The sequence below is a fragment of the Mustelus asterias genome, chromosome 25 (genome assembly GCF_964213995.1).
Source record: "Mustelus asterias chromosome 25, sMusAst1.hap1.1, whole genome shotgun sequence".
Lineage (NCBI taxonomy): Eukaryota > Metazoa > Chordata > Chondrichthyes > Carcharhiniformes > Triakidae > Mustelus > Mustelus asterias.
This window is the reverse complement of record NC_135825.1, coordinates 44,806,888-44,834,787: the sequence shown is the minus strand read 5'-3', so window position 1 is coordinate 44,834,787 and position 27,900 is coordinate 44,806,888. Positions and strand designations below refer to the sequence as shown.

At 47.5% G+C, this 27,900-nt stretch overlaps 2 protein-coding genes across 3 annotated transcripts in view; one reads left to right on the top strand and one right to left on the bottom strand.

Annotated features, from left to right (window-relative positions):
* The window catches only part of LOC144511943 (sodium-coupled monocarboxylate transporter 1-like), a 673,058-nt gene that overhangs the window by 596,021 nt on the left and 49,137 nt on the right, over positions 1 to 27,900 (bottom strand). The window lies entirely within an intron of this gene.
* Positions 412 to 27,732, top strand: LOC144511934 (uncharacterized). Of its 2 annotated transcripts, XR_013500931.1 has the most exons (5): positions 484 to 630; positions 6,065 to 6,189; positions 8,565 to 8,777; positions 23,482 to 24,059; positions 24,350 to 27,732. XR_013500931.1 is itself a non-coding variant. In XM_078242412.1 (4 exons), exons 1-4 carry the CDS (start codon positions 519 to 521, stop codon positions 23,500 to 23,502), a joined length of 471 nt encoding a protein of 156 aa, XP_078098538.1. In that variant the 5' UTR covers positions 412 to 518; the 3' UTR covers positions 23,503 to 27,732. The 2 variants fall into 2 exon arrangements, 1 of the variants encoding a protein (XP_078098538.1); XM_078242412.1 differs by having other exon boundaries at positions 412 to 630; positions 23,482 to 27,732.

The following is a 27,900-nucleotide window of genomic DNA, read 5'->3' as shown; positions in this document are numbered from 1 at the left end:
GAACCGGAAAATCCCACCCAATGTATTGGTTGGCTTGTACAATTACGTGCAGTTGATGCAAATTTTTAATTTGTGAAGGTGTTTAAATGTAAACTTTTACCACATAATCCTTGGGTTGGGCTTTGGGCAATGCATATCTGTATTTAGAGTTCTTGATTTTTCAGAGATTGTAACACTTGACAGGATCCATGAGATTGTAAGGAATTATAGGAGCTAGGATACTCAAGCTGGCCTGTCAAGAACCTGGTACAGGTTGGGGAAATGACATTAAAACACGCCAATTTCTGTAATAACACGTAAACTAAAAGTCAGTATTTTATCAGCATATTGCAATATCCTGCCTGCCTATTGGCATGCCTCTGCCGACTGAAAGTGAAAGAAAACAATTACTCGCAATACAGGGGAGGAGGAGCAGAGAACGGCTGCTCCAACCACAGAGCAGCAACTCTGAAAAGGGTGAGCTATAAAAGGTATAGCTATTCACCAGTCATTTCACTCTGCAGCTTCCTGCTTCTAAAATGGCAACACAAAAGCTGTTTGAGGGACAAACAGAGTATCTGGTGAACTTTCTGCTGCAAGATGATGATGATCCTGACATCGGCTTTCGCTGCAGTGAGGATCCTGTAGAAGGTAGGATGTAGTACAGTCAAGACCAGCTTCAAACAGCCACGTGCTAGCACTTGATGCTGGGGAGACCAGAGCTACCAGGGTGGTTAGGTTTGGATGGTGCAGAATGCAGGAGTGCGGTGGAGAAAGCTAGATGGTCAACGGCCAATGCTCCTTATTCCTGCCAGATCTGTCCCTTCCTCCCTGCAAGTTTCTCCAATGTGCACCCAGCCAATTGGGTAGCTTTTTGACTGTGGAAAACACTGAGGTCCAGGTTAATCAGCCAGTGCCCACTCACAAAACCCTGTGTAACATGTCCCATTGGATCAGCTCACCAGCTGGGTCAATTCTCGCAGAAGACCCACTGCCCCGTATTGTGGACATTGATATGAGTAAATGCAGCAATCTGACTGTCAGTCTATTATCCACACACCCCTCCCAGGGGGCAGCGGGGGCAGCCTGCTATTGGCTGGCAGCGGGATATTCTGCTCCCGCTGCTGTCAATGGGATTTTCCATTGTTCACACCCTCCGGCCCCAAAAACCCTGCGGCAGGGGTTCGCCATCAGTGGAAACAGACAGAAAATTACAGCCATTATTGCTCATTAGAATGCTGGTTTTGAAACATCTAAAGACTTGACCTTAGTGAGAGTGTGGATCTTAGATAGATTTTTCACTTGGTACTCAAATAGTCACAAATGCCTTGGACATGATCTTACCACCTCATCACTCCCGCACGGTGAACTGGGATAAAGCTTGCAAAGAGAAAAATCCGCTATCTTCCCGGCCCTCCTCGAGTGGTGTGAAAGGGCACAAAGATTATTAGCATGAGATTGACCGGATTTCCATATCATTAGTGAGTTCAGCACCCAACTTACTCCCTCCTCCCGGATACTTCCCACCTCTCCATTGTGACGTCTCGCCAGTGCCTATCAGCACTGCTCTTTAACAGTGTGGTTTAGGTGCAGGAGCAGTGTAGGAGAGTGAGGCGGTGAATACTGCCTACCCCCTGGGTGCATGTCAGCCGCTGCCATGCTGGATGTGGTGGGGGGGCTTACATTGGTGCAGGCGTTTTGTCGGCTCCTGCGGTCTGGGGGTCCTCAGGTCGGGGGTTGCCGCTGGGGCCTGGGGCTCGTGTTGCGTGCATTCGGGTTAGGCCAGCCTGGGCCCCTGGCACTGCCCAAGAGGCAAACCCCAGGGGGCTCCATGGCACTGCCCACCGGGCATTGCCAGGGGGTGGAGCCAAAGAGGGCAGGGCCTATTGTGGGGTCTACAGGGGGAGATTAGTGGGGGTGGGGGGGTCCTGCTGCCACTCTGCAGTTGGGATCAGTGGCAGAGGGAAGGAAGCGGCTAATCGGGGTCGGGGGGGTCAGGATTGCAGGGGTGATGGTCGGGGAGATCAGGGCTGGCGCGACATCAGAGCTGGCCTGGAGATGCCCAGGAGTCCAGCGATCGGGCCGTGGGGGTGCGGGGGCGGGGGGGGGGGGGGGGCGGGGGGGGGAATCGCATGGCCAGCGATGCAGAATCGTGGGGCTAACCAGTGATTGGGAGTGCATGGGCTGATCTCGGCACTAACAGATCGACGCCTGCGCAGTGGCCCACTCAACGCTATGCTGCCGAATAGGCGCCGCCCCCAACAGATTTTCAGTGTGAATTTCTCTGTGATGCTCAGAGTGTGGGAGATTCATTTTGAAAATCCCACTGTAAAAACCAGCGGGATTTACTCCAGTTTTTACGCAAATTCGGCACTTAAACTTTTTTGGGGAGAATCCCAACCCTGGTCTTAATCTATTCCATTTAGAATGGTGATCGTGTCACACAACACAATGGAGGATTCCTCAACGGGACTTTGTCTCCACAAGGACTGTGCAGTGGTCACTCCTACAGTGGCAGGGCAGCACGATGGCACAGTGGTTAGTACTGCTGCCTCACAGCGCCAGGGACCCGGGTTCGATACCCGGCTTGGGTCACTGTCTGTGTGGAGTTTGCACATTCTCCTCGTGTCTGCATGGGTTTCCTCCGGGTGCTCTGGTTTAAAAGACGTGCTAGTTAGGTGCATTGACCAGAACAGGTGCCGGAGTGTGGTGACTAGGGGAATTTCACAGTAACTTCATTGCAGTGTCTTATTTGTGACTAATAAATAAACTTTAATACGGTCATGGACAGATACATCTGTGACAGGCAGTTTGTTAAAGGAAAGTTCACGTAGGTTTAACCCTTTTGGTGATTCCCTCAACAACTTCCACAAGCCCAGTCTGGTTGATATGTCCATCAGGACTTGACCACCACAGTCAGTAATGATGTTACCAAGCCACTCTTAATGATGGATATTGAAGACCCCAATCAGAGTAAGTTCTGACCCCAAGTGGTGTTCAGCACGGAGGAGCATTGATTCATCAGCTGAGGGGGATGGTTCGTGGTAATCAGCAGGAGGTTTCCTTGCCCATGTGCCTTGAGACTTCATGGGGTCTGGAGTCAGTGTTGAGGGCTCCTAGGGCAACACCCTTCTGACTGGATACCACTGTGCCGCCACCTCTGCTGGCTCCGTCTTGTCGGTGGGACAAGGCATATCCAGGAATGGTAATGATGGTGTCTGGGAATTGTCTGGTTCTATGAGTTGTCCATGTCAGGCTGTCCGTTGGCTAGTGTGTGGGACGGCTCTCCAAATAGTAACACAAGCCCCAGATGTTATTGAAGAGGACTTTACTGGGTTGACTGGTGTCTGGGCCGATGTCGATTTGCAGTTTCTGTACATCTGGGTGTTTGCTTGGCCTTTTCAGAGAATCGTTCATAGTTTCCTGGAACCATATATTGCGAAACCAATTCGAGATAAAACTAATTTAGACCTTGTATTGTGCAATCAGGCATGATTAATTAGTAACATCATAAAAGATTCACTGGAAATACAGCAAGTCCTCATTTAAAGTTATCCCTGAAAATCTCAACTTTCGGTGAAACAACTTTAAGTGAAGCATATTCATCAATGTTAGCGCCAGAGTTAGGTTCCTTCAGACATTTCTAATCCAGAAAAAACAATGTACAAGTTAAATTCTGTATGAAACAAGTGCAGCATTGTGCATTCTTAATAGGAATAACTTGCAAAGCAAAATAACTCTATAAATATAAAAGAAATATTGAATAAATTGAAATGAGATAATATTCACCAGTCTCAGTTTTGGTCATGATTTGCTTCCATTTCTGTTCAATGGATTCTGGTAAGGCTGTTAACCTGTTAAGTTCAATACGCTATCTACCAGATGTGGGCTGGTGCTGCCAGCACAGCTGGATCAGTTGGTCAGAGGTTTCTGCGCTAGTTCTCTCTTCCACCTTGATCTCACCTCTCCCAAGAGTATGTGTGCGTGTGTGGTGCCTGGATTGTGTGAACCCGCTGTGGGTTCATTTATTAATTTGAAGCACATGAGAGCGTATGTACACAAACAGAAAGCTGGAGGAAATCAGCATCTGGGCTGTGTTCCTGAGTCTGCTTTAGGCCAAAGTGGAAACAAAAACTGGACCACTTCCTTTTAGTGACTAAAATCCCTTTAAGATATATTATAACTCCTTCTCCCATTTTGGTTGGTGCCCACGAGTTGGTGAAAAGGTGTGATCTCTCCGGACATGTTTTGAGACATCCCTAAAGTATTTGAATGGTGGGGGCTTTAGATGATTGGCGCCTTGGTGCTGGGCTCTTTCACTGACTTGAACATGACCTCGCGACCTCGCCTGCTGCAGCGTTTAGCCAGATTTGGGGGCTCCCGAGTGAATCAGAAGATTGCCAAGTCAGGTTCCTGAAGAGCGAGTGCTGCAACCTGTATTGTTCACCCAAACAAGCCATGGAACAAGAAACTTGACTTTCAATGCCTCTGTCCGTCACAGATTTTAAAATGGCCGCCCTATCTCAGGCAGTGTAAAACCAAGGCCTCCAGAATTAAAATCAGCTTACAGTCAGGAGCTGGGCCCTTGCTGCACTGAAGCCCAGGTTTCAACTTCCTCCTTGCAAAACAAAAATCTTTTGGTTTGGATATTCTTTCTTGAGGACTCTGCTTCAGAGTTTTTTGAAATCACGGTTCCTTCTAATGCAGAGAAATTGGGGCTGACCAGACCAGAAGTTGCATCAATGTGAAGCGACGCAGTTTGATGGCGCAACGACAATACACAATCTTTTTCTTTATTTCACATGGCTTCAGGAGTGGGCATTGTCTTCACAGTTTTACTGTCAAGTCCCCTAACCAATCCAATGCCCTGTTGGAGAGCAAGTGTAACTCCAGGATGTCTTCCTGAAACCTTTTCTCAATCGTTTGGTCAGGGTTTGATTGGGGCATGAGTGGCCATGGGGGCAGAGCTTGGCATGGAGGAATGATGTAGCATGGATGGAGTATGGTGGAGTGGTGTGAAGGGTAAGGGCTGGAGGGCCTTTCTGTCTGGGATGAAGTCCCACAGCAGTGAGGTGGGCCATTTGAACAGGCCATCTCAGCACCCTGCATCCTCTGTGCCTTCCTCAGCATTCCTTCATGGTCAGCTGGTCTCGCTGCAGCCCCCTGCTCCCCGAGCAATGGAGATCCTACCTTTGCAAACACTTTCTCCCAAAGCAAGTGGGCCGAGCTGGGAATTTTCACAGTTCCCAGTGATGAAAATCTAGGCCAAGACGTTTATTTGGGAGGATGTTCCTCCGGGTCCAGAGGGGGCTTCGTATAGCTGAGGGGTCTGAGGACTCTATGGATGGGGCGGTACAACTTGCTGCTGATACGTGCTATTTCTCTCTGTGTCTCTGCTTCCTGCGAATGGGTGATGTTTAACAGGATTGGTAACTACTGAACTGGAGTTGATCTCAGAGTTCCCAACGTGATCCTCATTACAGAGTGATATTGTGCGTCAGTGAGTTTGATGTTTAGACTGGATGTTTATACTGGTGCACAGTACTCAGCAGCTGAGGAGAGCAGCAGGGCCTGTGGCTGAAGTACGAAGGATAGTGGTTTTTGCACCGCAGCCTATGCCAGTCAGCTTGTGCGTAATGTTCACTTGTGTCTTAGTCTTTTCTTTCAGAGGAACTGATACTAAGCTAAAGAGCAGTCAAGGGTCACTCCAAGATAGGTGGGAGCGAGGTCATGCTGCATTCCTCTCATCACAGATAGTAACATTTAGGCTGCTGTGTGCCTTGGGTATATTTACTGGGTATTTTCACTGGGTATGATATTGGAGATATTCACTGGGTATATTCACTGGGTAGATTTACTAGATATTTTTACTGGATATTTTCACTGAATTTAGTAGGCCTACCCAGAGGGGAAATTGTTAGGAAACAATGAAAGCTGCAAGGATTGTTAAAGATGATACTTCAGACAGAGAGTAGTTTAAAAAGGCAAGAGGTCCCATTATTTCTGGTCGCGCTTCCACCACTGATATGAAGCGTTATTTCTCCTCCCAGTTTGTAACGTGTGCTGATTTGATTTTGTTCTGTAGATAGTGAAGCTCTCAGGGCTGTGGGTCAACGTCTGCGCCAGCTTGGCGATCTGATAAACCAGGAGCATTTGGATTCCTTCACAAGAGACTTCCAGAGAGTGGCAGCTCAGCAAGCGATTGCTCAGGTAACAGTATGTGGAGGAACTGTTCCATCGGCCAAGTTAGCAGCTCCTGTGAATCAGTAGGTGCTGCTGGACGGGGTGACGATGGTGAAATATAGTAATAGAATCATAGAATCCCTACAGTGCAGAAGGAGGCCATTCAGTCCATCGAGTCTGCACTGACCACAATCGCACCCAGGCTCTATCCCCATAACCCCATGCATTTACCCTAGCTAGTCCCCAGATACTAAGGGGCAATTTACCATGGCCAATCCACCTAACCCGCACATCTTTGGACTGTGGGAGGAAACCGGAGCACCCGGAGGAAACCCACGCAGACACGGGGAGAATGTGCAAACTCCACACAGACAGTGACTCAAGCCGGGAATCGAACCCAGGTCCCTGGCACTGTGAGGCAGCAGTGCTAACCACTGTGACATAGAAATAGACATAGAAACCCTACAGTACAGAAAGAAGCCATTCGGCCCATTGAGTCTGCACCGACCACAATCCCACCCAGGCCCTACCCCCATATCCCTACATATTTACCCACTAATCCCTCTAACCCACGCATCTCAGGACACTAAGGGCAATTTTTAGCACGGCCAATCAACCTAACCCGCACATTTTTGGACTGTGGGAGGAAACCGGAGCACCCGGAGGAAACCCACGCAAACACGAGGAGAACGTGCAAACTCCACACAGACAGTGACCCAAGCCAGGAATCGAACCCAGGTCCCTAGCACTTTCATCCTTCCACCAAATTAACTGCTCACTTACCTCGTTGTTATTTTCTGAGATTTTGCTGTGTACAAAATGTTCTGCTGTCTCTCAAAGTATGACTGAGAATGTGTGAAAAGTCACTCTTGAAGTGTTTTTGCAAAGGTCAGAACAAGGTTAAGGCCACCTCCCCTGTTGGTGCCAGTTTTGGCCCAGTGTTAGCACTCAGCCTCTGAACCAGAAGGTTGGGAGTTCAGAATCCACTCAATGGGCTTTGATTGGTATCAAAGTAACTCCAGCGCAGTGTTCCACTGTCAGAGGGGCTGACCTTGGGATGTAATATTAAAGTAAAACGCTGTTTGCCATCGCAACTCACTGGCACAACGTGAAGAAGGGCAGAGAGATCCCCCCGTATCCTGGCCAATGTCTATCCCTTGAGCAACATCAGTAAAACAGATTATATTATTGCTGTTATGCATGAACTGTGGAAAGTCAGTTGTTGCATTTCCCTACATTACAGAAATAGCCTCATTTTGAAAGTATTGAATTGGCTGTAAAGTGCTTCACAAAACTGAAGGTGTGAAAAGCCTCTCAAAATGATTGTGCTTTTATAACATTGTGAAGAGGTCCCAAACACAATGAAAAAACATAGCTCTGATTCTCTTTTCTAAAGCTTGGTTTTATTCATTCTTCAGATGTGGGTGTTGTTGGGATTTATTCTATTGATAGCTGCCCCTAAGATGATGATGCTGTGACTGGGTAAAACCTACGCAGTTCCTTCCCTTAAAATCCAGCAGTGAATTCGTTACTTTTTAAATTCTTGGTGAAATTTGAATTCAGATACTCCTGATGACTAATCCAGCAATATAACTACTATACCACCAGTTCGATAGATTTGTACATATTAAAAACATCAAGAGACATGGGGGATAGTGCAGGAAAATGGAAAATCAGCCATGATCTCATTGAATAGCAGAGTGGCCTCAAAGGGCTGAATGGCCTACTCTTGTTCCTATTCCTTATGTTCTTATACCCAAAGTGAATGTGCCCAAATGAGCCTCGGGCATTTGTTTAACACTCATGTGGCACTGATTCAAATGTTAACAAATTTAATTCACAATTAATAAAGTCAACTCATAGATAAAGTTGTCAGAAACCGGAACCATGCACCCTATTAACTGGGAACTGACCTCTTTACTGTTAGGCTAGGTTGACGGTTTTGATAAGTTGGCCAGTTCTCCCTCACAACACTCTGACAGGAATTGTTCTGGTGAGACACTCTGTACATGGCAGCATGGCCCAGAAATCCACCACACTTGCTGCCACAAACTCAGGGACAAGGGACTATGAAAGGGCCGGAACCCAGCTGTGCTGGGGCTCCACCACTCTGAGGTACAACCTTTGCTCTCCTCTTCCCAGAGAAATTGGTGCTAGGGTGGGAGAAACTAACAATGGGATTTCCGATAAAATCACAACTGGTTGTAAGGGCAGGAAGTCAGTAAACTGAATGAGGTGTGCCGGGTCCCCTCCTGGTGTGGGGCTAATCCAGTTTACATTGGAAGTCTATATGGGTTCTGGATAAGGTTGGGGATGGCGCACAGGAAGTGAATGGAGCTAAAAGAAGAGGATAGGATTTCTGGGAGGCTGTTCAGTGATTTTTCTCCTCTCTCTCTGTTAAGGCATGTGAACTCTTTTCTGATACGGTGAATCAAATCTGCAAAGAGAGGGCCAATGGAAACCTTTCTATTGAGCTGAATCTACTGAAGGTCACTGCTTCATTGGGAACGTATGTTGCTCAGAAGATGCCGGCTCTCGTTAATGAGATTAAGACAGCCATGGCGAGCTTCATCAATACCAAGCTGCAGAAAGGGATAACTGAGGCTGGAGGATGGGTAAGTAGCATTTGGAGAGAGTGATCTCTCTCGTTTTGTTAATTTCCACACTCAACAGCAGCTACCCTGGATATCATCTCTAATGGAGCTCCACATTGAAAGTTCTCACTCTGCTCCACAGTGAAAGGCGGCTGTTGGACAGTCCTTTCGAAAGCCTGCTGTTCACTCAGCTTTCCACACTTCAGTATATTGAGTGGTCGCAGAGCTGCAACTTTACATTATTCCGAAGGCCAGTTGCCCATTCGTGAGATGGCTTTGGTGAGCTGACCTCACGTGCCCCTCCTCACACAACTGCTTCTAAATTCCTGTCCATTAGCTCAGCAGCAACAACAGCACGGGCGACCTCACTCCACTGTCATTGGTTCTGAACTAGCCCATCTGCCTCAGTCACCTGTCGCCCTCTCTGTGACAGATACCCCCTGACCTTTCCAAATATGTCTTCCTTCATCTTCCTCAGATTCTTGTCCTAAGCATCTCTGTGTTGAGGATCCTCCAGTGGTTCCCATTCTTGAAATGTTGCCCAAACCAACATAGCTGTCTTTTGTTAGACCTTCCGTGTAAACAGTGTTTCGGGAACAAGTTTTGGACAAGACATTAAACACCATTTCATATTAAACACAAAAAGGCCTCCCAGTCCCATCCGTGTTCTCCCTGCCTGTTGCAGGTTTCTGTGATATCCGTATTGTACATGAATAACACTAATGCCAGGAAAGGCTGAAAGAGATTTGGGAATTCATTCCCTAAGCCAATCAAACAAACTGTACATGGTCATGGTTACTCATGACAGATTTCAATTTATGTACCCCTCAAATTTTGTCCATTCCAACAAATGCTACAAAGACAGCGGGTTGGATGGGGACAGAGAGGAGGAATCATTCACAGCATTGGAGACTTCGCTGGAGGAGAGATCAACTGCAGCCTATCTCCACTACAGGCACTGAGCAGTGGTGAATCAATTGGTAGAAATTTTTTTTTTGTACTTTTCCAATTCAATCAAATCAAATCCAATTCAGAGTCTCAACAAGTTGAGACATTTCCGATCCAGGCTGACAAGACAGGGCGAGCGACCAAATCACCCTGTCCTGGGCCTGATCTACATGAGCCAAGCTGGTTGGAGGAGGGGGAGGTTTCCTCCTCCAAGGCTTGATCTCATTTGCATCTAAGCCAAAAGGCCGAGATGCTGCTTTTAAAAATTGCTTCATATGAAGCTTCAGTGCAACCCAATGACCTCAACCAAGTGCGGCATCCAATCCACACTACACCTGATCCCAGCCAAAAGGCGGAATTGGTAGAAATTGTCATAGACAATTTAAATAACATATTTAAATAACATATTTGTCAAGTGTACACAAGCAGCGGTGTCCATGAGAGGGAGTACACTTTACTATTTACAGTGCAGATAGAGAATTAATTATACCACACACCAAAGAAACTAATTTTAAATCCAGGATTGAGACTCACAATAATTAACATAAATTCACAGTAATGAAGAAAATAGCAGTGGGGAGTAACAAATCCCAGGGGAAAGATGGTTTTCATCCAAGGGATTTACAGGAAGTAAATTCAGGAACTGTTCCTTTGGATTGGAAAATCATGTACGTCATTGTGCTAATTAAGAAAGGTAGTAGAAGGAAACTCGGGGAATTCTAACGTCTGTTGTGGGAATTATTAAAGATGTAGTGACTGAACATCTTGTAAATTTTCAGTTGACCAGAGAGAGCCAGTATAGATTTCTAAAGTGTAGCTTCATGTGTGATAAAGTTGATTGAAATTTTTGAAGAGATGACTAAAGCAGGTGAACAGGTGAATGGATGTTATTTACTGTCAAGCATGACCAATAAGTGAACCTGCTTGTATAAGACTACCCCATTTTTTATGATCCAAAATCTTGCTTCTACATTATTTCGGCAAACCCCCAGCCACTGTGGCACGCTATACTCGCATTAGTAAACAGCTTCAATTTTTCACCCCACAAATGAATGTGTTATTTCCCGGTACCTTATAATGGGGTGCAGGGGATGAAGCAGGCTTTGTGGAAATGCGTGGGAGTTGAGACATGTCCACATTGTGCAACTATATGCCAGACCACAAAGATGGCAACCACCACATCCATGCCAGCAGTTCACTTTTACATTTATCGATTCCCAATTCTGGTGGGATTTTTTTGAAGTGTCAAAGGTGAACTTATCGACTGACATGGAAGGTGTGCGGACATCCAGAAGACAGTTGATAAAGTCCCTCATAAGGTAAAGTTGAAGCTAATGGAACTGAGAGATAATTATTAACCTGGGGCCCGATTTTACCGTTGCATCGCGCCTTTTTTCGGGCATGAAAACATGGTAAAGTCGGACGTGAGGCCAAGATGCCCACTTTACCAAGGCCCGAAAATGGTCATGTGTTTAAATTGAATTAATGAACTGCCCGCCCAACTTTATCAGCATTTCCCCTTTACCATCGCGATCGCGTGTCCAGATTAGGCGCGAATCAGATTTGCTCGGCAAAGGTCTGTTTCAGGCCCGCCAGCTTCTGAAGAGGTAAATCCAGAGCTTCCAGCGGCTCTCTAACTCAGATCGGTGGGGGGCGGGGGGGGGGGGGGGGGGGGGGGGCTGGGGGCGGGGGGGGGGGGGGGGGGGCTGGGGGCAGGGGGGGGGGGGGCTGGGGGCGGGGGGGGGGGGGGCTGGGGGCGGGGGGGGGGGGGGGCTGGGGGTGGGGGGGGGGGGGCTGGGGGCGGGGGGGGGGGGGGTCAGATTATTCTCTGGTGGGGGGGGGTTGGGAGAAGGGAGGCCTGATCATTTTCTGCTAGATGGGGGTGTGGGGGAAGGTGGGGGGAGGGGGGGGGGCGGTGAGGAGGAGGAGGAGGCGGGTCAGATGTATCTCTGGTGGATGGGGGCGGGGGGGGAGGCCAGATCATTGTCTGGTTGTGGGGGGAGATGGGGAAGGCAGAACCATAGAACCATAGAAAATTACAGCTCAGAAACAGGCCTTTTGGCCCTTCTTGTCTGTGCTGAACCATTTTTTGCCTAGTCCCACTGACCTGCACTTGGACCATATCCCTCCACACCCCTCTCATCCATGAACCTGTCCAAGTTTTTCTTAAACGCATTTACCACTTTATCCAGCAGCTCATTCCACACTCCCACCACTCTCTGCGTGAAGAAGCCCCCCCTAATATTCCCTTTAAACTTTTCTCCTTTCACCCTTAACCCATGCCCTCTGGTTTTTTTCTCCCCTTGCCTCAGTGGAAAAAGCCTGCTTGCATTCACTCTATCTATACCCATCAAAATCTTATACACCTCTATCAAATCTCCCCTCAATCTTCTACGCTCCAGGGAATAAAGTCCCAACCTATTCAATCTCTCTCTGTAACTCAGCTTCTCAAGTCCCGGCAACATCCTTGTGAACCTTCTCTGCACTCTTTCAACCTTATTTACATCCTTCCTGTAACTAGGTGACCAAAACTGTACACAATACTCCAAATTCGGCCTCACCAATGCCTTATATAACCTTACCATAACACTCCAACTTTTATACTCGATACTCAGATTTATAAAGGCCAATGTACCAAAGGCACTCTTTACGACCCTATCCACCTGTGACGTCACTTTTAGGGAATTCTGTACCTGTATTCCCAGATCCCTCTGTTCAACTGCACTCTTCAGAGTCCTACCATTTACCCTGTACGTTCTACTTTGGTTTGTCCTTCCAAAGTGCAATATCTCACACTTGTCTGCGTTAAATTCCATTTGCCATTTTTCAGCCCATTTTTCTAGTTGGTCCAAATCCCTCTGCAAGCGTTGAAAACCTTCCTCACTCTCCACTACACCTCCAATCTTTGTATCATCAGCAAACTTGCTGATCCAATTTACCACATTATCATCCAGATCATTGATATAGATGACAAACAACAATGGACCCAACACCGATCCCTGCAGCACACCACTAGTCACAGGCCTCCACTCAGAGAAGCAATCCTCCACAACCACTCTCTGGCTTCTTCCATTGAGCCAGTGTCTAATCCAATTTACTACCTCCCCATGTATACCTAGCGACTGAACCTTCCTAACTAACCTCCCATGAGGGACCTTGTCAAAGGCCTTGCTGAAATCCAGGTAGCCAACATCCACCGCCTTCCCTTCATCCACTTTCCTGGTAACCTCCTCGAAAAACTCTAATAGATTGGTCAAACATGACCTACCACGCACAAAGCCATGTTGACTCTCCCTAATAAGTCCCTGTCTACCTAAATATTTGTAGATCCTATCCCTTATCACACTTTCCAATAACTTGCCCACCACCGACGTCAAACTTGCTGGCCTATAATTTCCCGGATTTCTTTTGGAACCTTTTTAAACAACGGAACAACATGAGCCACCCTCCAATCATCCGGCACCTCCCCCGTGAATACTGACATTTTAAATATGTCTGCCAGGGCCCCTGCAAGTTCAACACTAACTTCCCTCAAGGTCCGTGGGAATACCCTGTCTGGTCCTGGGGATTTATCCACTCTGATTTGCCTCAAGACAGCGAGCACCTCCTCCCCTTTAATCTGTAAAGGTTCCATGACCTCCCTACCTGTTTGCCCTATTTCCGTAGACTCCATGCCCATTTCTTCAGTAAATACGGATGCAAAAAAACCATTTAGTATCTCCCCCATCTCTTTTGGTTCCATACACAGTCTACCACTCTGGTCTTCAAGAGGACCAATTTTATCCCTCACTATCCTTTTGCTCCTAACATACCTATGGAAGCTCTTTGGATTTTCCTTCACTCTGTCTGCCAAAGCAACCTCATGTCTTCTTTTAGCCCTCCTGATTTCCCTCTTAAGTAGCTTCTTGCACTTTTTATACTCCTCGAGCATCTGATCTGTTCCTTGCTGCCTGTACATTTCATACAACTCTCTCTTCCTCTTAATCAGTGTTACAATCTCCCTCGAGAACCAAGGTTCCTTATTCCTATTTACTTTGCCTTTAATCCTGACAGGAACATACAAACTCTGCACTCTCAAAATTTCTCCTTTGAAGGCCTCCCACTTTCCATTTACATCCTTACCAGAGAACAGCCTGTGCCAATCCATACTTCCCAGATCCCTTCTCATTTCATCAAATTTGGCCTTTTTCCAGTTCAAAACTTCAACCCAAGGACCAGATCTATCCTTATCCATGATCAGGTTGAAACTAATGGCATTATGATCACTGGATCCAAAGTGTTCCCTCACACTCACATCCATCACCTGCCCTAACTCATTTCCCAATAGGAGATCCAATATCACATCCTCTCTAGTTGGCACCTCTATATACTGATGTAGAAAATTCTCCTGAACACATTTTACAAACTCTACCCCGTCTAAACCTTTAACAGTATGCGAGTCCCAATCTATATGTGGAAAATTAAAATCCCCTACTATCACAACTTTGTGTTTCTTGCAGTTGTCAGCTATATCTCCGCTGATTTGCTCCTCCAATTCTCGCTGACTATTGGGTGGTCTATAATACAACCCCATTAACGTGGTCATACCTTTCCTGTTTCTCAGCTCCACCCATAGGGCCTCTGTGGACAAGCTCCCTAATCTATCCTGCCTGAGTACCGCTGTAACATTTTCCCTGACCAACAATGCCACCCCCGCCACCTTTTATCTCTCTGCCTCTATCCCGCCTGAAACATTGGAACCCTGGAACATTGAGCTGCCAGTCCTGCCCCTCCTGTAGCCAAGTTTCACTAATGGCTATAATGTCATATTTCCATGTGTCTATCCACGCTTTCAGCTCATCTGCCTTCCCCACAATACTCCTGGCATTGAAATAGACACACCTCAAAAGATTATTTCCACCACACTCAACCCTTCCATTTGTGATTTTGCTTGAACTAACCCGTCTTTTTACCCCTGCTCCACTATCTGCACTGGCACTCTGGTTCCCATCCCCCTGCAAATCTAGTTTAAACGCTCCCCAATAACACGAGCAAATCTCCCTGCAAGTATATTGGTCCCCTTGTAGTTTAGGTGTAACCCGTCTCTCTTGTACAGGTCCCACCTGCCCCAGAAGAGGTCCAAATGATCCAAGAATTGGAAACCCTGCCCCCTGCACCAGTTCCTCAGCCACGTGTTCATCCGCCCAAGCATCCTACTCCTGCCCTCACTGGCATGTGGCTCAGGTAGCAATCCTGAGATTACTACCCTCGGGGTCCTGCTTTTTAACTTCCTTCCAAACTCTTTGTATTCATTCTTTAAGACCTCCTCACTCTTCCTTCCCACGTCATTTGTACCGATGTGTACCACGACATCTGGCTGATCACCTTCCCACTTTAGAACGCTGTGCACGCGATCAGAGACATCGCTGACCTTGGCACCTGGGAGGCAACAAACCATGCGGGAGTCTCTGTCCCGACCACAGAACCTCCTGTCTGTACCTCTGACCATTGAGTCCCCTATCACTACTGCTCTCCTCTTCTTCATCCCACCCTTTTGCGCTGTAGAACCAGACTCAGTATCAGAGTTCCGGCTGTCGCAGCTTGTCCCAGGTAAAGCATCTCCCACAACAGTATCCAATTCAGTATACCTGGTGTGGAGGGGTATGGCCACAGGGGAACCCTGCTCTGCCTGTCCTTTCACACTGCCATTCCTCTCCTTACAGTAACCCAATTTCCTGTGCTCTGCTGCTTAGGTGTAACTATCTCCCTAAAGCTACTGTCTATATACTTCTCATTCTCCCGAATTAGATGGAGGTCATCAAGCTCCTTCTCCAGTTCCCTATCACGCTTTGCTAGCAGCTGCAGCTGAATGCATCTTTTGCAGGTGCTGTCGTCAGGGATACCGGAGGTCAGATTGTTGTCTGGTGGGGGGGGAGAGGGGGTGTAGGGGGGACCGATTGTTGTCTGGTGGGGGTGGTGAGGCCAGATCATTGTCTGATGGGGGAGGAGGGGGTGGAGGTCCGATCATTCTCTGGTTGCGGGGGGAGGAGTTAATTCTATCCCATCACATTTCTAATTCTGATCATTCCTGTATTAAATGCTACTTAGATTATATTTCACTTGCCATGAATGTTGTTTTTTTTCCCCTATACCCGCAAGTTCAGAAGAAGTAGAAATGATCTTATTACCATTTCCCAAAGTATCTTCTAAACTTGGAAATGTAGCTCTTAGAATTTACTGCAAGCTGGCTGTTGCTAAACACAATTCCAAAGGTTGTTGAATCAAGCAACGGTTATTTGTACACGCACCGAAATGTTTCATTACACAACTTCAATAAAGGCCTGGATATGTACCTCGGTGGATTTTGCAAGGACAGGCAGCAGAGAGAAGGGATTCCACAGCTAGAATAGTGCACGTGCATTTAATTAGTGAAACTGTCAAAGTACTCGGCTGTGAGTATGTGAAATATACTGGGGGGGAGGCCAGATGGATCTCTGGTGGGGACAGGGGGGGATTGGGGGGGGTGGGGGGCAGGGCAGGGGAGTCCGCCTGCCACTCTGCGGGCGATCGGTGGGGAGGAAAGGGGGCAGAGGGTCGCGATCGGTCGAGGTAGCGGGGGTGGGGTGGGGGGGGTTGCTGGGTGGATAAGGGGGAAAGTTATGTTGTGGGGGTGGGGGTGATATCTGTGGGGTCCATCGCTCCTGGGGTGCTTTATCTGCTTTTTGCGGCCCGGGAGCGATGTGACAGCGGCGCGATTTTCAATTTTTTTTTCCTCACTGCGCATGCGCAGTTCAGAGCTCCAATCATTTCAGGCGTGCTAAGCCCCGCCCACAGCGCAATTCAGACCCGCGATTTTTTTTTTCAGGCTAAGTGCGTACGGGGGCGCCTGAGAGCAGGTTTGCAAATCGGATCCGAATTGCGCCCAGATTCAGCACTTAGAATGAAAATGGTAAAATCTTGGTCTGGAATTCTCTGACTGTTCATGCCGGCAAGATCTTCTGCTCCCGCCGATGGAGCACTCTTACCACAGGTTTCCTGGCAGCATGGGGTGCAGTCATTGGGAAATCCCATTGACAGCGGCGGGACCAGGAGCCGACAAATGCTGCGCTGTCTCTTGCTGTAAGAAAGATGCCTCGGGGAGGCCAGAGAATCCATCCCCCGCCCCATCCCAGTTCGGAAATTGAATAACAAGAAGGATGCAACATCTACAACCAACTAAGGGAGTAAATGATGGTGTCAAATTGAAAGGAAAGGTATACAATGCTCAGAGGATCAGCGTCAGTTCAGAAGTTTGGAAACATTTTAGAATCCAGCAAATGATGATGAAACAAAATGCGAGAAATGAGTTGTATGAGAGGAAACCAACAAGAAATATAAAAACAGTCTGTCAGAGCTTCTATAAATAAATAAAAAGGAAGGGAGTAGCTAAAGGAAATATTGATCCTTTGGGGGATCAAACTCGGGAATTAATAAAGAAATAGCAGGGATTTTGACAGTAGGACACACAAAAAACATCCAGGCAAAAGTGGATAATTAAGGGTACTATGGAGGGAGGAATTTAAAACAATCATTGAAGAAAAAACTATCAGGAAAGCTAATGGGACTAAAGGCTGGCAGTTCCCCTGGACCTGAAAGCCTGTATCCTCAGATCTGAAAGAAGTGGCTGCAGAGATAGTGGATGCATTGGTTATAATCTTCCCCAATTCCCCAGATTCTGCAGAGGTCCCAGGGTTAGAGAACTGGCAGATGTAACTTCTCAATTCAAGAAAGAAGGGAGACAGAAAGCAGGAAATTACAGGCCGGTTACCCTGACACCAGTCATTGGAAAAATGCTGCAATCCATTATGAGGGAAATAGCAGCAGGACGTTTGGAAAACTATAATACAACCAATCAGGCAAAGTCAACATGGTTTTATGAAAAGGAAATGGTGTTGGTTAATTTTACTGGAGTTCTTTGAGGATGGAACAAGTCGAGTGGACAAAGGGATTTCCAAAACACTTTTGATAAGGGGCCACATAAAAGGTTACTAAGGAGCTGATGATATTAGCGTGGGTAGGAGAATTGGTTAATTAACAGGATACAGGGGTGATGCGCGATATAACACACGAGAGGCTGGATGTACTCGGGAAATAAAGGCTTTTATTGCCAACAATAACAGAGCTACCATATACAGTATACGATCCCAGACTAAAGGGTCACCAGGCAGAGCAGTGACCTTTATACCTCTCCCAGGAGGCGGAGCAGACTGAGGTGTACCATAAGGACTATATTAACAGGTAGAACAGCCCAACCCTAACCCCAACAGTAACATATCTACAGACTCATAGTACTGGCCAGACCATGGCTCAGCGCTCCTGGTGGTAACCAACAATGGTTCACCACATTCACCCCTCCTTTAAAAACAAAGGCCAGCGGGGTACAAAACACAGAACAATTGTTCATCTGTCTATAAGTTCAAACGGTTTGGGGGACCGCACCGTCGCTGCGACCTCCTCAACACCGGCGATGACACCAGTTCAGGCAATCGCGGTGACCTTCTCTCCAAGGCGGTGTCCAGCGACTCCTCCAGTTCCTCACGGGCCGGTAGACCACGAGGTGGTGACAATCCGCTGAACTCGGGCACGCCTTGAAGTGGCGACCATCTCCTGGACTCAGGCAAGCTGTACACGGGAGTAAGAGGGTTAAGTGGTGGTCCCGATACTGCCCGCGCCGTGTCAGGAGGGGAAATAATGGTTGGGGGGTCCCTAACAGGAGGTGTGGGAGCGACAGGGGTTTCCAAGCCCCCTGCTGGCGCCAGATCTTGAATCGAGACCGTGTCCTCTCGCCCGTCAGGATATGCCACGTAGGCATACTGAGGGTTGGCGTGGAGGAGATGGACCTGTTCAACCAAAGGGTCGGACTTGCGGGTCCTAACATGCTGCTGCAGGAGGACGGGTCCTGAGTACGTCAACCAAGATGGTAATGAGGTTCCAGAGGAAGACTTCCTAGGGAATGAAAACATTCTCTCATGAGGAGTAGCGTTGGTTGCCGTACACAGGAGTGAGCGTATGGAGTGGAGCGCATCAGGGAGTACCTCTTGCCAACGGGAGACTGGAAGACCTTTAGACCTCAACGCCAGTAAGACAGCCTTCCAGACTGTAGCATTCTCTCGTTCGACCTGTCCGTTACCCCTTGGGTTGTAGCTCGTGGTTCTACTAGAGGCAATCCCATATGAGAGCAGGTATTGCCTCAAGTCATCACTCATGAACGACGAGCCCCTATCGCTGTGGATATAACAGGGGTAACCGAACAGGATGAAAAGATCACGAAATGCCTTGATAACCGTGGCAGCGGTCATATCAGAACAGGGAATGACAAAAGGGAATCGTGAGTATTCATCAACCACATTGAGGAAGTACACGTTCCGATCTGTCGAGGGAAGGGGGCCCTTAAAGTCCACACTCAGTCTTTCGAAGGGACGAGTGGCCTTAACGAGGTGTGCCCTGTCAGGTCGGTAGAAGTGCGGTTTGCATTCCGCGCATACCCGGCAGCTTCTGGTTATGGACCTGACATCCTCCACCGAGTAGGGTAGATTCCGGGCTTTTATGAAGTGGAAGAGCCGAGTGACCCCCGGATGGCAGAGGTCATTGTGGAGAGCCTGCAATCGATTCTCCTGCATACTAGCACATGTTCCACGCGACAGGGCATCCGAGGGCTCGTTGAGCTTCCCTGGACGATACATGATATCATAATTGTAGGTGGAGAGTTCGATTCTCCACCTCAAGATCTTATCATTCTTGATCTTACCCCGTAACATGTTGTTGAACATGAACGCCACGGACCGCTGGTCCGTGAGCAGAGTGAACCGTTTTCCCGCCAAGTAATGGTGCCAATGCCGAACGGCCTCCACAATGGCCTGGGCCTCCTTTTCCACCGCCGAATGTCGAATTTCAGGGCCTTGGAGGGTGCGAGAGAAAAAGGCGACGGGCCTGCCCGCCTGGTTAAGTGTGGCGGCCAGGGCGAAATCAGATGCATCACTCTCCACCTGGAAGGGGATGGACTCATCGATAGCGTGCATCGTGGCTTTCGCGATGTCGGCTTTTATTCTTGCAAAGGCTAAGCGAGCCTCTGTTGCTAGGGGAAAAGAGGTAGACTTGATGAGCGGACGGGCTTTGTCCGCATAATTGGGAACCCACTGTGCATAGTATGAGAAGAAGCCTAAACATTTTCTCAGTGCTTTGACGCTAGTGGGCAGGGGAAGTTCGAGGAGAGGACGCATACGGTCTGGATCAGGGCCAAGGACCCCGTTTTCCACCACGTATCCGAGGATAGCTAGGCGGCGCATGCGAAATACACACTTCTCCCTGTTGTAGGTCAGATTCAGGCGAGATGCAGTGCGTAAGAATCTAAGAAGGTTGGCATCGTGGTCCTGCTGGTCATGGCCGCAGATGGTGACGTTATCCAGGTACGGGAAGGTAGCCCGCAATCCGTTCTGGTCCACCATTCGGTCCATAGCACGCTGGAAGACCGAGACCCCATTGGTGACACCAAAAGGAACCCTTACAAAATGGTACAGGCGACCATCCGCCTCAAAGGCCGTGTATTGTCGGTCCTCTGGGCGAATGGGGAGCTGGTGGTAAGCAGATTTTAAGTCGATGGTGGAGAACATCCGGTACTGCGCAATCTGATTGACCATGTCAGATATGCGCGGGAGGGGATACGCATCCAGCTGCGTGTATCTGTTAATGGTCTGACTATAGTCTATGACCATCCGGGGTTTGTTCCCATTCTTAACCACCACGACTTGCGCTCTCCAAGGACTAGCGCTAGGTTGGATGATCCCTTCCTTGAGGAGCCGCTGAACTTCAGATCGAATGAAGATCCGATCTTCAGCGCTGTAACGCCTGCTCTTTGTTGCGATGGGTTTGCAGCCTGGCACGAGATTCTGGAATAGGGAGGGTGTGGTAATCCTAAGCGTTGAGAGACTACATGTGGAGCGCGTTGGGCAATTTAGAGGCTGCGGGTCTCCCACTGAAAGCGGAGGGAGTGGCCCATCGTACTGCAGGGTTACACTCTTCAGGTGGACCATAAAATCTAGTCCTAGGAGTATTGGCGCGCAAAGGTGCGGTAACACAAGGAGCCTGAAGTTCTCGTAAACCGTGCCCTGCGCCGTCAGATTGACCACGCAACTCCCTAGCATGGTGACAGACCGGGACCTTGATGCCATCGAAATTGTCTGCTTGACAGTCCGAATCTGGAGACCACACCGCTTCACAGTGTCTGGGTGAATGAAGCTCTCCGTGCTCCCGCTGTCAAACAAACAATAAATCGGGCGTTTGTTTACCTGTATGTCCATCATGGACTTGTCGAGTCTGTGAGGCTTGGCCTGGTCCAGGATGATCGATGCCACCGTTGGTTCATGGGCGCAACTGCAGGCAGCTGAGATGGTTGATGACGACCCCTGCTGGTCATTCGCGGTCGGTGCCGACCAAAATGGCTGCCCCCATAGGTCGCACGTGGACGATGGCGCCAAAACCTGCGGCCCCTGCAGGTCGCACGTGTCTTGCGACTCCCTCGTTCGGAATGGCGACGTCCTGGAATCGCACGTGGTAGAAGACCTTGAAGATGCAGAAGACAAGGAGGCCGGCTCCGGGGAGTCACACGCCGCACTGCTGTTCTTGGATGGAAGTTTGGACCGGCATACTTTGGAATAATGCCCCTTCTTGCCGCAGACGGAGCACAACACCGCTTTAGCTGGACATCGCTGCCGAGGGTGTTTCACCCCCCCCACAGAAGTAACACCGCGGGCCACCTGGAGCTGCTGCCGTTGTCAGGTCCGAGGCTGGGAACGCAATCGCGCAGTTTTTCGGTCCCGCTGAATGAAGCGGAGTCTGCGACTGCCCCTGCCACGCTGTCTCCACGCGGTCGTCGGGGTACATCGCCAGACTTTTGGAGGCCGTTTCTAGAGCGTCAGCTAACTCTATGGTTTAAGTGAGATCGAGGTTACCTTGCTCCAACAGCCGAAGGCGGATGTACGACGAGCCGATTCCCGCCACGAACGCATCTCGAACTAAGTCGCTCATGTACTGGTCTACCGACACTGACTTGCAGTTGCAGGCTCTTGCTCGCTGCTGAAGCTCGCACGCGTACTGTTCCGTCGTTTCGCCGGGCTGCCGCTGTCGAGTGGCTAGAAGGTATCGAGCATGGATCTCATTCGGCGGTTTGTTGTATCGCTTCTTGAGAAGCTCGAGGGCCCCTTTGTAGTCGGTGGCCCCACGGATCGCTAGGTATACAGCGTCGCTTACCCTCGCGTGGAGGACCCGGAGTCTGTCGGCGTCGTTGTGGACCGCTGTGGAGGCGTCGAGGTAATCTTGGAAACACTTCAACCAGTGGTCGAAAGTGTTCGATGCTCCCGCCGCACGTGGGTCCAACGTAAGCCGTTTGGGTTTAAGCATTTGCTCCATGTTTTCTTTTGTCGTTTTTTTTTCAAAAAAAAAGAATTTACTTGTTGGCAATAAAATTGATGCGCGATATAACACACGAGAGGCCGGATGTACTCGGGAAATAAAGGCTTTTATTGCCAACAATAACAGAACTACCATATACAGTATACGATCCCAGACTAAAGGGTCACCAGGCAGAGCAGTGACCTTTATACCTCTCCCAGGAGGCGGAGCCGACTGGGGTGTACCATAAGGACTATATTAACAGGTAGAACAGCCCAACCCTAACCCCAACAGTAACATATCTACAGACTCATAGTACTGGCCAGACCATGGCTCAGCACTACCTAGTGGGAACCAACAATGGTTCACCACAAGGGGGTTAGGATTAATAAGTAATTTTCAAGTTGTCAAACTGTAACTAGTGGAATGCCACAGGGATTGATGCTGGGGTCTCAGCTATTTACGATCTATATCAATGAATGTAATAAAGGAACAGAGTGTACTGTGGCCAAATTCAATTTGTGAGAACACAGAGTTAGCAAAGGAATATGGAGAGGTCAAATGCGGCATCCCAGAATACTAATAGACTAATGGTGAATATTCAGTGATGATAATGCTGTTGAGTGTCTGGGGGATATGCTTGAATTTTTTCTTGCCTGGAGCCTGAGTGAAGTGAATGGCGGGTATTAACAGCACAGACTGAATACTGTCCCTGTCGTGCTGCATGGGAGCATTGAGTGTTTCAGCTTCTCAGTGATTGTGATTAGAACTGAACCCTGTGCAATCAGCAGTGAACAGCCCATTCTAACCTGATGATGGAGGTAATGTCATTGATGAAAATGCATGATCGACCTCAGACACTACCTTGAGGAGCTCCTGCAGCGATGTCCAGGGACGGAGATGGTTGACCTCCAACAACAACAACCATCTTTCTTTGTATTGGGGGGGACTCCAGCTACTGGAGAGATTTTATTTTTTTTATTTTCCTCCATTGTCTTCAGTTTTGTTCAAGATTCCTAAAGCTGCCTTAACGTCAAGGACTATCATTCTCATCCCACCTCTCAAACACATCTCTTACATCCATATTTAGACCAAGACTTTAACGAGGAAGAGTGCACATGGAATGAATGTACACAGAGGTATATAAGTACATGAGGATGGTACATGAGAAGCAGTATATGTGGAAATGAGTGTACACTGGGAATGAATGAACTGGGGGAAGGAGTTTACATGTGAGAGGAATATACAGGGGAAAGTGCGTACATGGTGGGGGCAGCGCCACATGGTGGGGGATTGCACATGGGGAGAGTGTCCATGGGAAATGCATGGACACGAGAAGGCAATTGTAATCAGTATCTTTCTTTTTCTTCAGGCAAATGTTCAAATTGAGTGAAGATTCGGTGTGCCGAGCACTCAGCAGCTTTGTACCCGTGGCCAACAGCAAGGTCCGATTGTTACAGAGAAACGATGTGAAGTCGCAGCTTATAAATGAACATCATCATGCCCAGGAAACAGAGAATGTTCAGCCCAGGGTGAAGTGTTTGTCAAGGTCTGTGCTTACCTGCACACGGCTATCTATGGATCACAACTCTATGCATTAACTCCAACTTGACTGACTGTTCCTGTAGATACCAGCTGATACCCCAGGAGCAGCCCTGCAATCTGCCACTCTCCACATCTTAAACACAACAAGAGGCTGGGATCAATGTGGGTGAAAGGATTTGAGTGAGTGATATATGCGAGTGAGGGCTGTGAGGACATGTGTGCGAGTGAGTGGGTGTGAGTGTATGTGTATGCGTAAGAGTGCGCATGAGTTTGAATCTGTGTGTGTGTGTGTGAGTTTGAGTGGGTGAGAGTGTGAGTTGATATGCATTCCTGGGTTCAATGGGAAGAGTGAGTTGATAGTTGTGAGATATGGTTAGGTATAATTGGATGGTTTAGAGTTAGTAGGTGATGCGCATCAATTGGACACGAGGCACAAAGCTTCGGTAAAAGAAGGCTTTTATTAACTAACAATGGAACTATCAGAACTTTAACACACTATCCCAGACTGAAGGGGTCCCGCCCGAGCAGGGGGTCTTATACCTCTCCCAGGAGGCGGAGCCCGACTGGGATGTGCCACAACAGTAACAACCACAGGTATATCAATCCCACCCTAGCCCAACAACAACATTAGAACAACCCAACAACAACATTAGAACATTCCCACAGTGGGAACCAACGATGGTTCACCACAGTAGGTATACTTGCAGGTGTAGTGAGTCATTGTGAGGTTGGCTAGGTGCAAGCAATATGTATGCTGCTAAACGCACATAGGACAATATCTACTGTAACAAACACAGAAAATGTTGGAAAAACTCAGCAGTTCTGGCAGCTTCTGTGGAGAAAGAAACAGAGAAGTAGGCTGGAATTTTACCGTCCCGCCCGGCACAAGAATTGGAACCGGGCAGACCATGGCAAGGTCGGTTGACCTCGGACAGGTTTTTATGGTTTCGGGATGAGTGGGGCCATAAAATCCCAGCCATAATCCCTGAAGAAGATTCACCTGGACTGGAAACGTTAACTCTGTTTTTCTCTCCACAGACGCTGCCAGACCTGTTGAGTTTATCCAGCATTTTCCAGATTTTCAGCATCTGCTATATTTTACTTTTATAACCGCTCTGTACGTTAGATACAAGAATGGGATTTGCAACTATAGCTATTCACACAGCAATAAAAATCAAACTTGAAGAATAATAAAATTGGATTAAGGATTAAAGATTGTATTGAGGTTTTGGGGAATGGGCCACATAAAATGTCCTAATTCTTAGTAGACCTTTCTTCTCAACACCTTGTGACATGTCATGTTCCTCTCACACAGCAGCCTGTTAGTAAAGGATTTGTCATTGCTGTAAGTGTTGTTAATGGGCGGGTTTCTCGCTGCACTTTTATTTTTATGTAATGTTGTTGTGACTTTTCATTGTTTTTATGTTAACACGTTCTTTGGCAAACAGGAGATGGATGTTATTTTGTTGACGTCAGGTGATTGCTGTTGGCAATCTCATTTATTTTTCTTGTTAGTAGAATTCCCTATTAAAGTGTGGGAGAGTCTAGCTCCCCCAGATGCTCTGACTATATCATCACTGTCCCACTATTTGTAACCCCCACAGAGTTTCACTGGCTGTCTTGTCTGGAGACAATACACATCTTTTTAGCCTGTCTTGATGCTCTCTCCACTCATGCTGTTTTGTTTCTTAAAGACTTTATTAGTTGTAAGTATTCGCATTCCAACCATTATTCATGTAAATTGAGTTTGTGTATTTATATGCTCTGTTTGTGAACACTCACCTGAAGAAGGGGCTTGCAGCTCCGAAAGCTTGTGTGGCTTTTGCTACCAAATAAACCTGTTGGACTTTAACCTGGTGTTGTTAAACTTTTTACTGTGTTTACCCCAGTCCAACGCCGGCATCTCCACATCATGTATACCATCACTGCCAGCTGTGAGTAGAAATCTACTTCCTCCTTTTCCTCATACAGGTTCTATTTTAATGTTTATCCTGTAGGAACACAGGTTAAAGTCCAACAGGTTTATTTGGTAGCAAAAGCCACACAAGCTTTCGGAGCCTTAAGCCTCTTCTTCAGGTGAGTGGGAATTCTGTTCACAAACAGGGCATATTACTGTGTTTATCCCAGTCCAACGCCGGCATCTCCACATCATGACTATCCTGTCGGAACCCAGACTGGACTGTCCTCTGTGATCCTGAATCCAATCGATGCTTTGACAGATCACTCATCTTCCTTATGATTCTTCTTCTATTCTCTTCCCACGCCTAGTGCTGCATTAAGGCATACTTTTGTCTGCTCCCACAGCTAGTAATTCCTGGAACAGTTTGCTAGTCTGTCGCTAGCGGCTTATAGCTTGAGGGTTGCCACTCCACGTCGAGCATGGCTGACCTCTCCTGCTCTTACCGCCAGCCATTGGTGTATTTGGAAGAATTTACAGGTTGACACTCACCCTGTTTGACCGCGTTATGAACACACATTCCTTGGCCATCAGTTTCTGGGAGGGACTCGAACCCGGAGCCTCTGGCTCAGAGGCAGAGACAATAATCCACTGCACCATAAGACCTCCTCCCCCTGGGATTGGATGGGAGCAATTAGGTAAAGGAGTTGGCGTTTCTAAAACCCCACAGACAAGTAAAGGAAACTACCCTAAGTTTTTTAATTTATGTGCCTGAAGCATTAATTTAGATCACTTCTCAGTCTTTTGGCTAAGATCAAGCGCCAGATCAAGTCCAAGATGGGGAGTAATGCCTTACCTTGTCAACTTGGATCTTGTTTGCTTCTCTTGTGGGGACTGTGAATTGGATTCAGTTGGATTTAGGAGGCAGCAAGGAGGTGGATGAAGGTTTGCCCAGTCCACTCCAAGCATTGGCTTTGTAACTCTGAGAAAAGAATAACATTTTTTTAAAATTCAGAGATTCAGTCTCCTGTTGTGCCAGAGGTGGACTTACAGTTAGTGGGGCGCTGTGCTCACCTTTCTGGAGTCTTCACCCCATCCCCATCTCCCCAACCCCCAGAACCTGAAGGTGAAAGCCACAAAAACACGCAAATTAATCACTGTTTTTTCACTTGTAGAAACACGTTTGTATGAATAATGTAAATGCACTTACCTTTTCATTTTATTTTATACTCTTTTAACTAAACAAAAATGACGGGAATGATAGCCCCTGGTGGGACTCTGAAACTAAACGTCAAATGAAACTTAGCTAACTAAAGCAAAATGTCATTACTGTGGGTGATGATGCACCCCCCCCCTCCCCCGGTGCCCCTCTCAAAGGCCACCCGACCACAAATGTAGCCATGGTAGAGGGACAGTCAGCTCAGATGAACCCTTCGAAAGCCCACTGCCCGGATCTGTTAATTGTCTCCTTAGCCAGGCCCAGAAGCAGGTTTACGAGGAGGTCCCCCTGTCCCCCCCGGGTTTATTTTTTTATGCACTTCATGATCTATAAAGAAATGGAAACTATGTTGTAATGCATTTTGAATGGTCAGGTCCTTTGACAGGTCATTTTAATTGAGCATTATGAATGATCTGTACAGCGCGTAAAAACATTGCCTAGCAACTCTTTTTTTTCCAAAAGATTCATGCATCACAGTTCGGATGTATTGAGAATGAGCCAGTGCAGGAGCAAATTCTCCAACCAACAAGATACAGACACTGTCATATCTCACAGAGTCTCATTCAGTTTCAAAAATAAAAGTTAACTTCCTCTCACAAAGTCATCTTCATAAAGATGTTTGTCTTTAGCCTCCAGGGAGAATTACTGCAGTGGCTTTTAGCATTTTTGTCCACGCTCCTTGGCAAAAGGATGCAAAATAAATCCAGTTTTGTTTTAGAGATTCACTTCTATTCTGCAATTCCACCATTATGGTGTCATCAATAACATTGACAGTCTCAACAATGATCTTCTCTTTCCTTTAGAATTGTTTTCATTGTCTCATGTTTCATCGAAAAATAATTTGCTGTGTTTTATATGCTTCATCAGATTATTTTGTTTGAAAAACTTATATTTTCTGTTAATTTTGGTGCCTCTGCTTTCACCGAGCTTTAGCCGTCTCAAACTTCCATCACAAAACTTTTAACTGGGGCTAATAATTATGCAGCATTCAGTAAACGTGTTTCAATCTGTTCCACCGATTACAACCTACATTCTTTGAAGTCAACAGTCCCATACAAGAATATAAACAGCAATATTGTACTTTTCAAACTTCTCTGCTAAGGATTTTGCTTCAGTTTCCACACGCAATC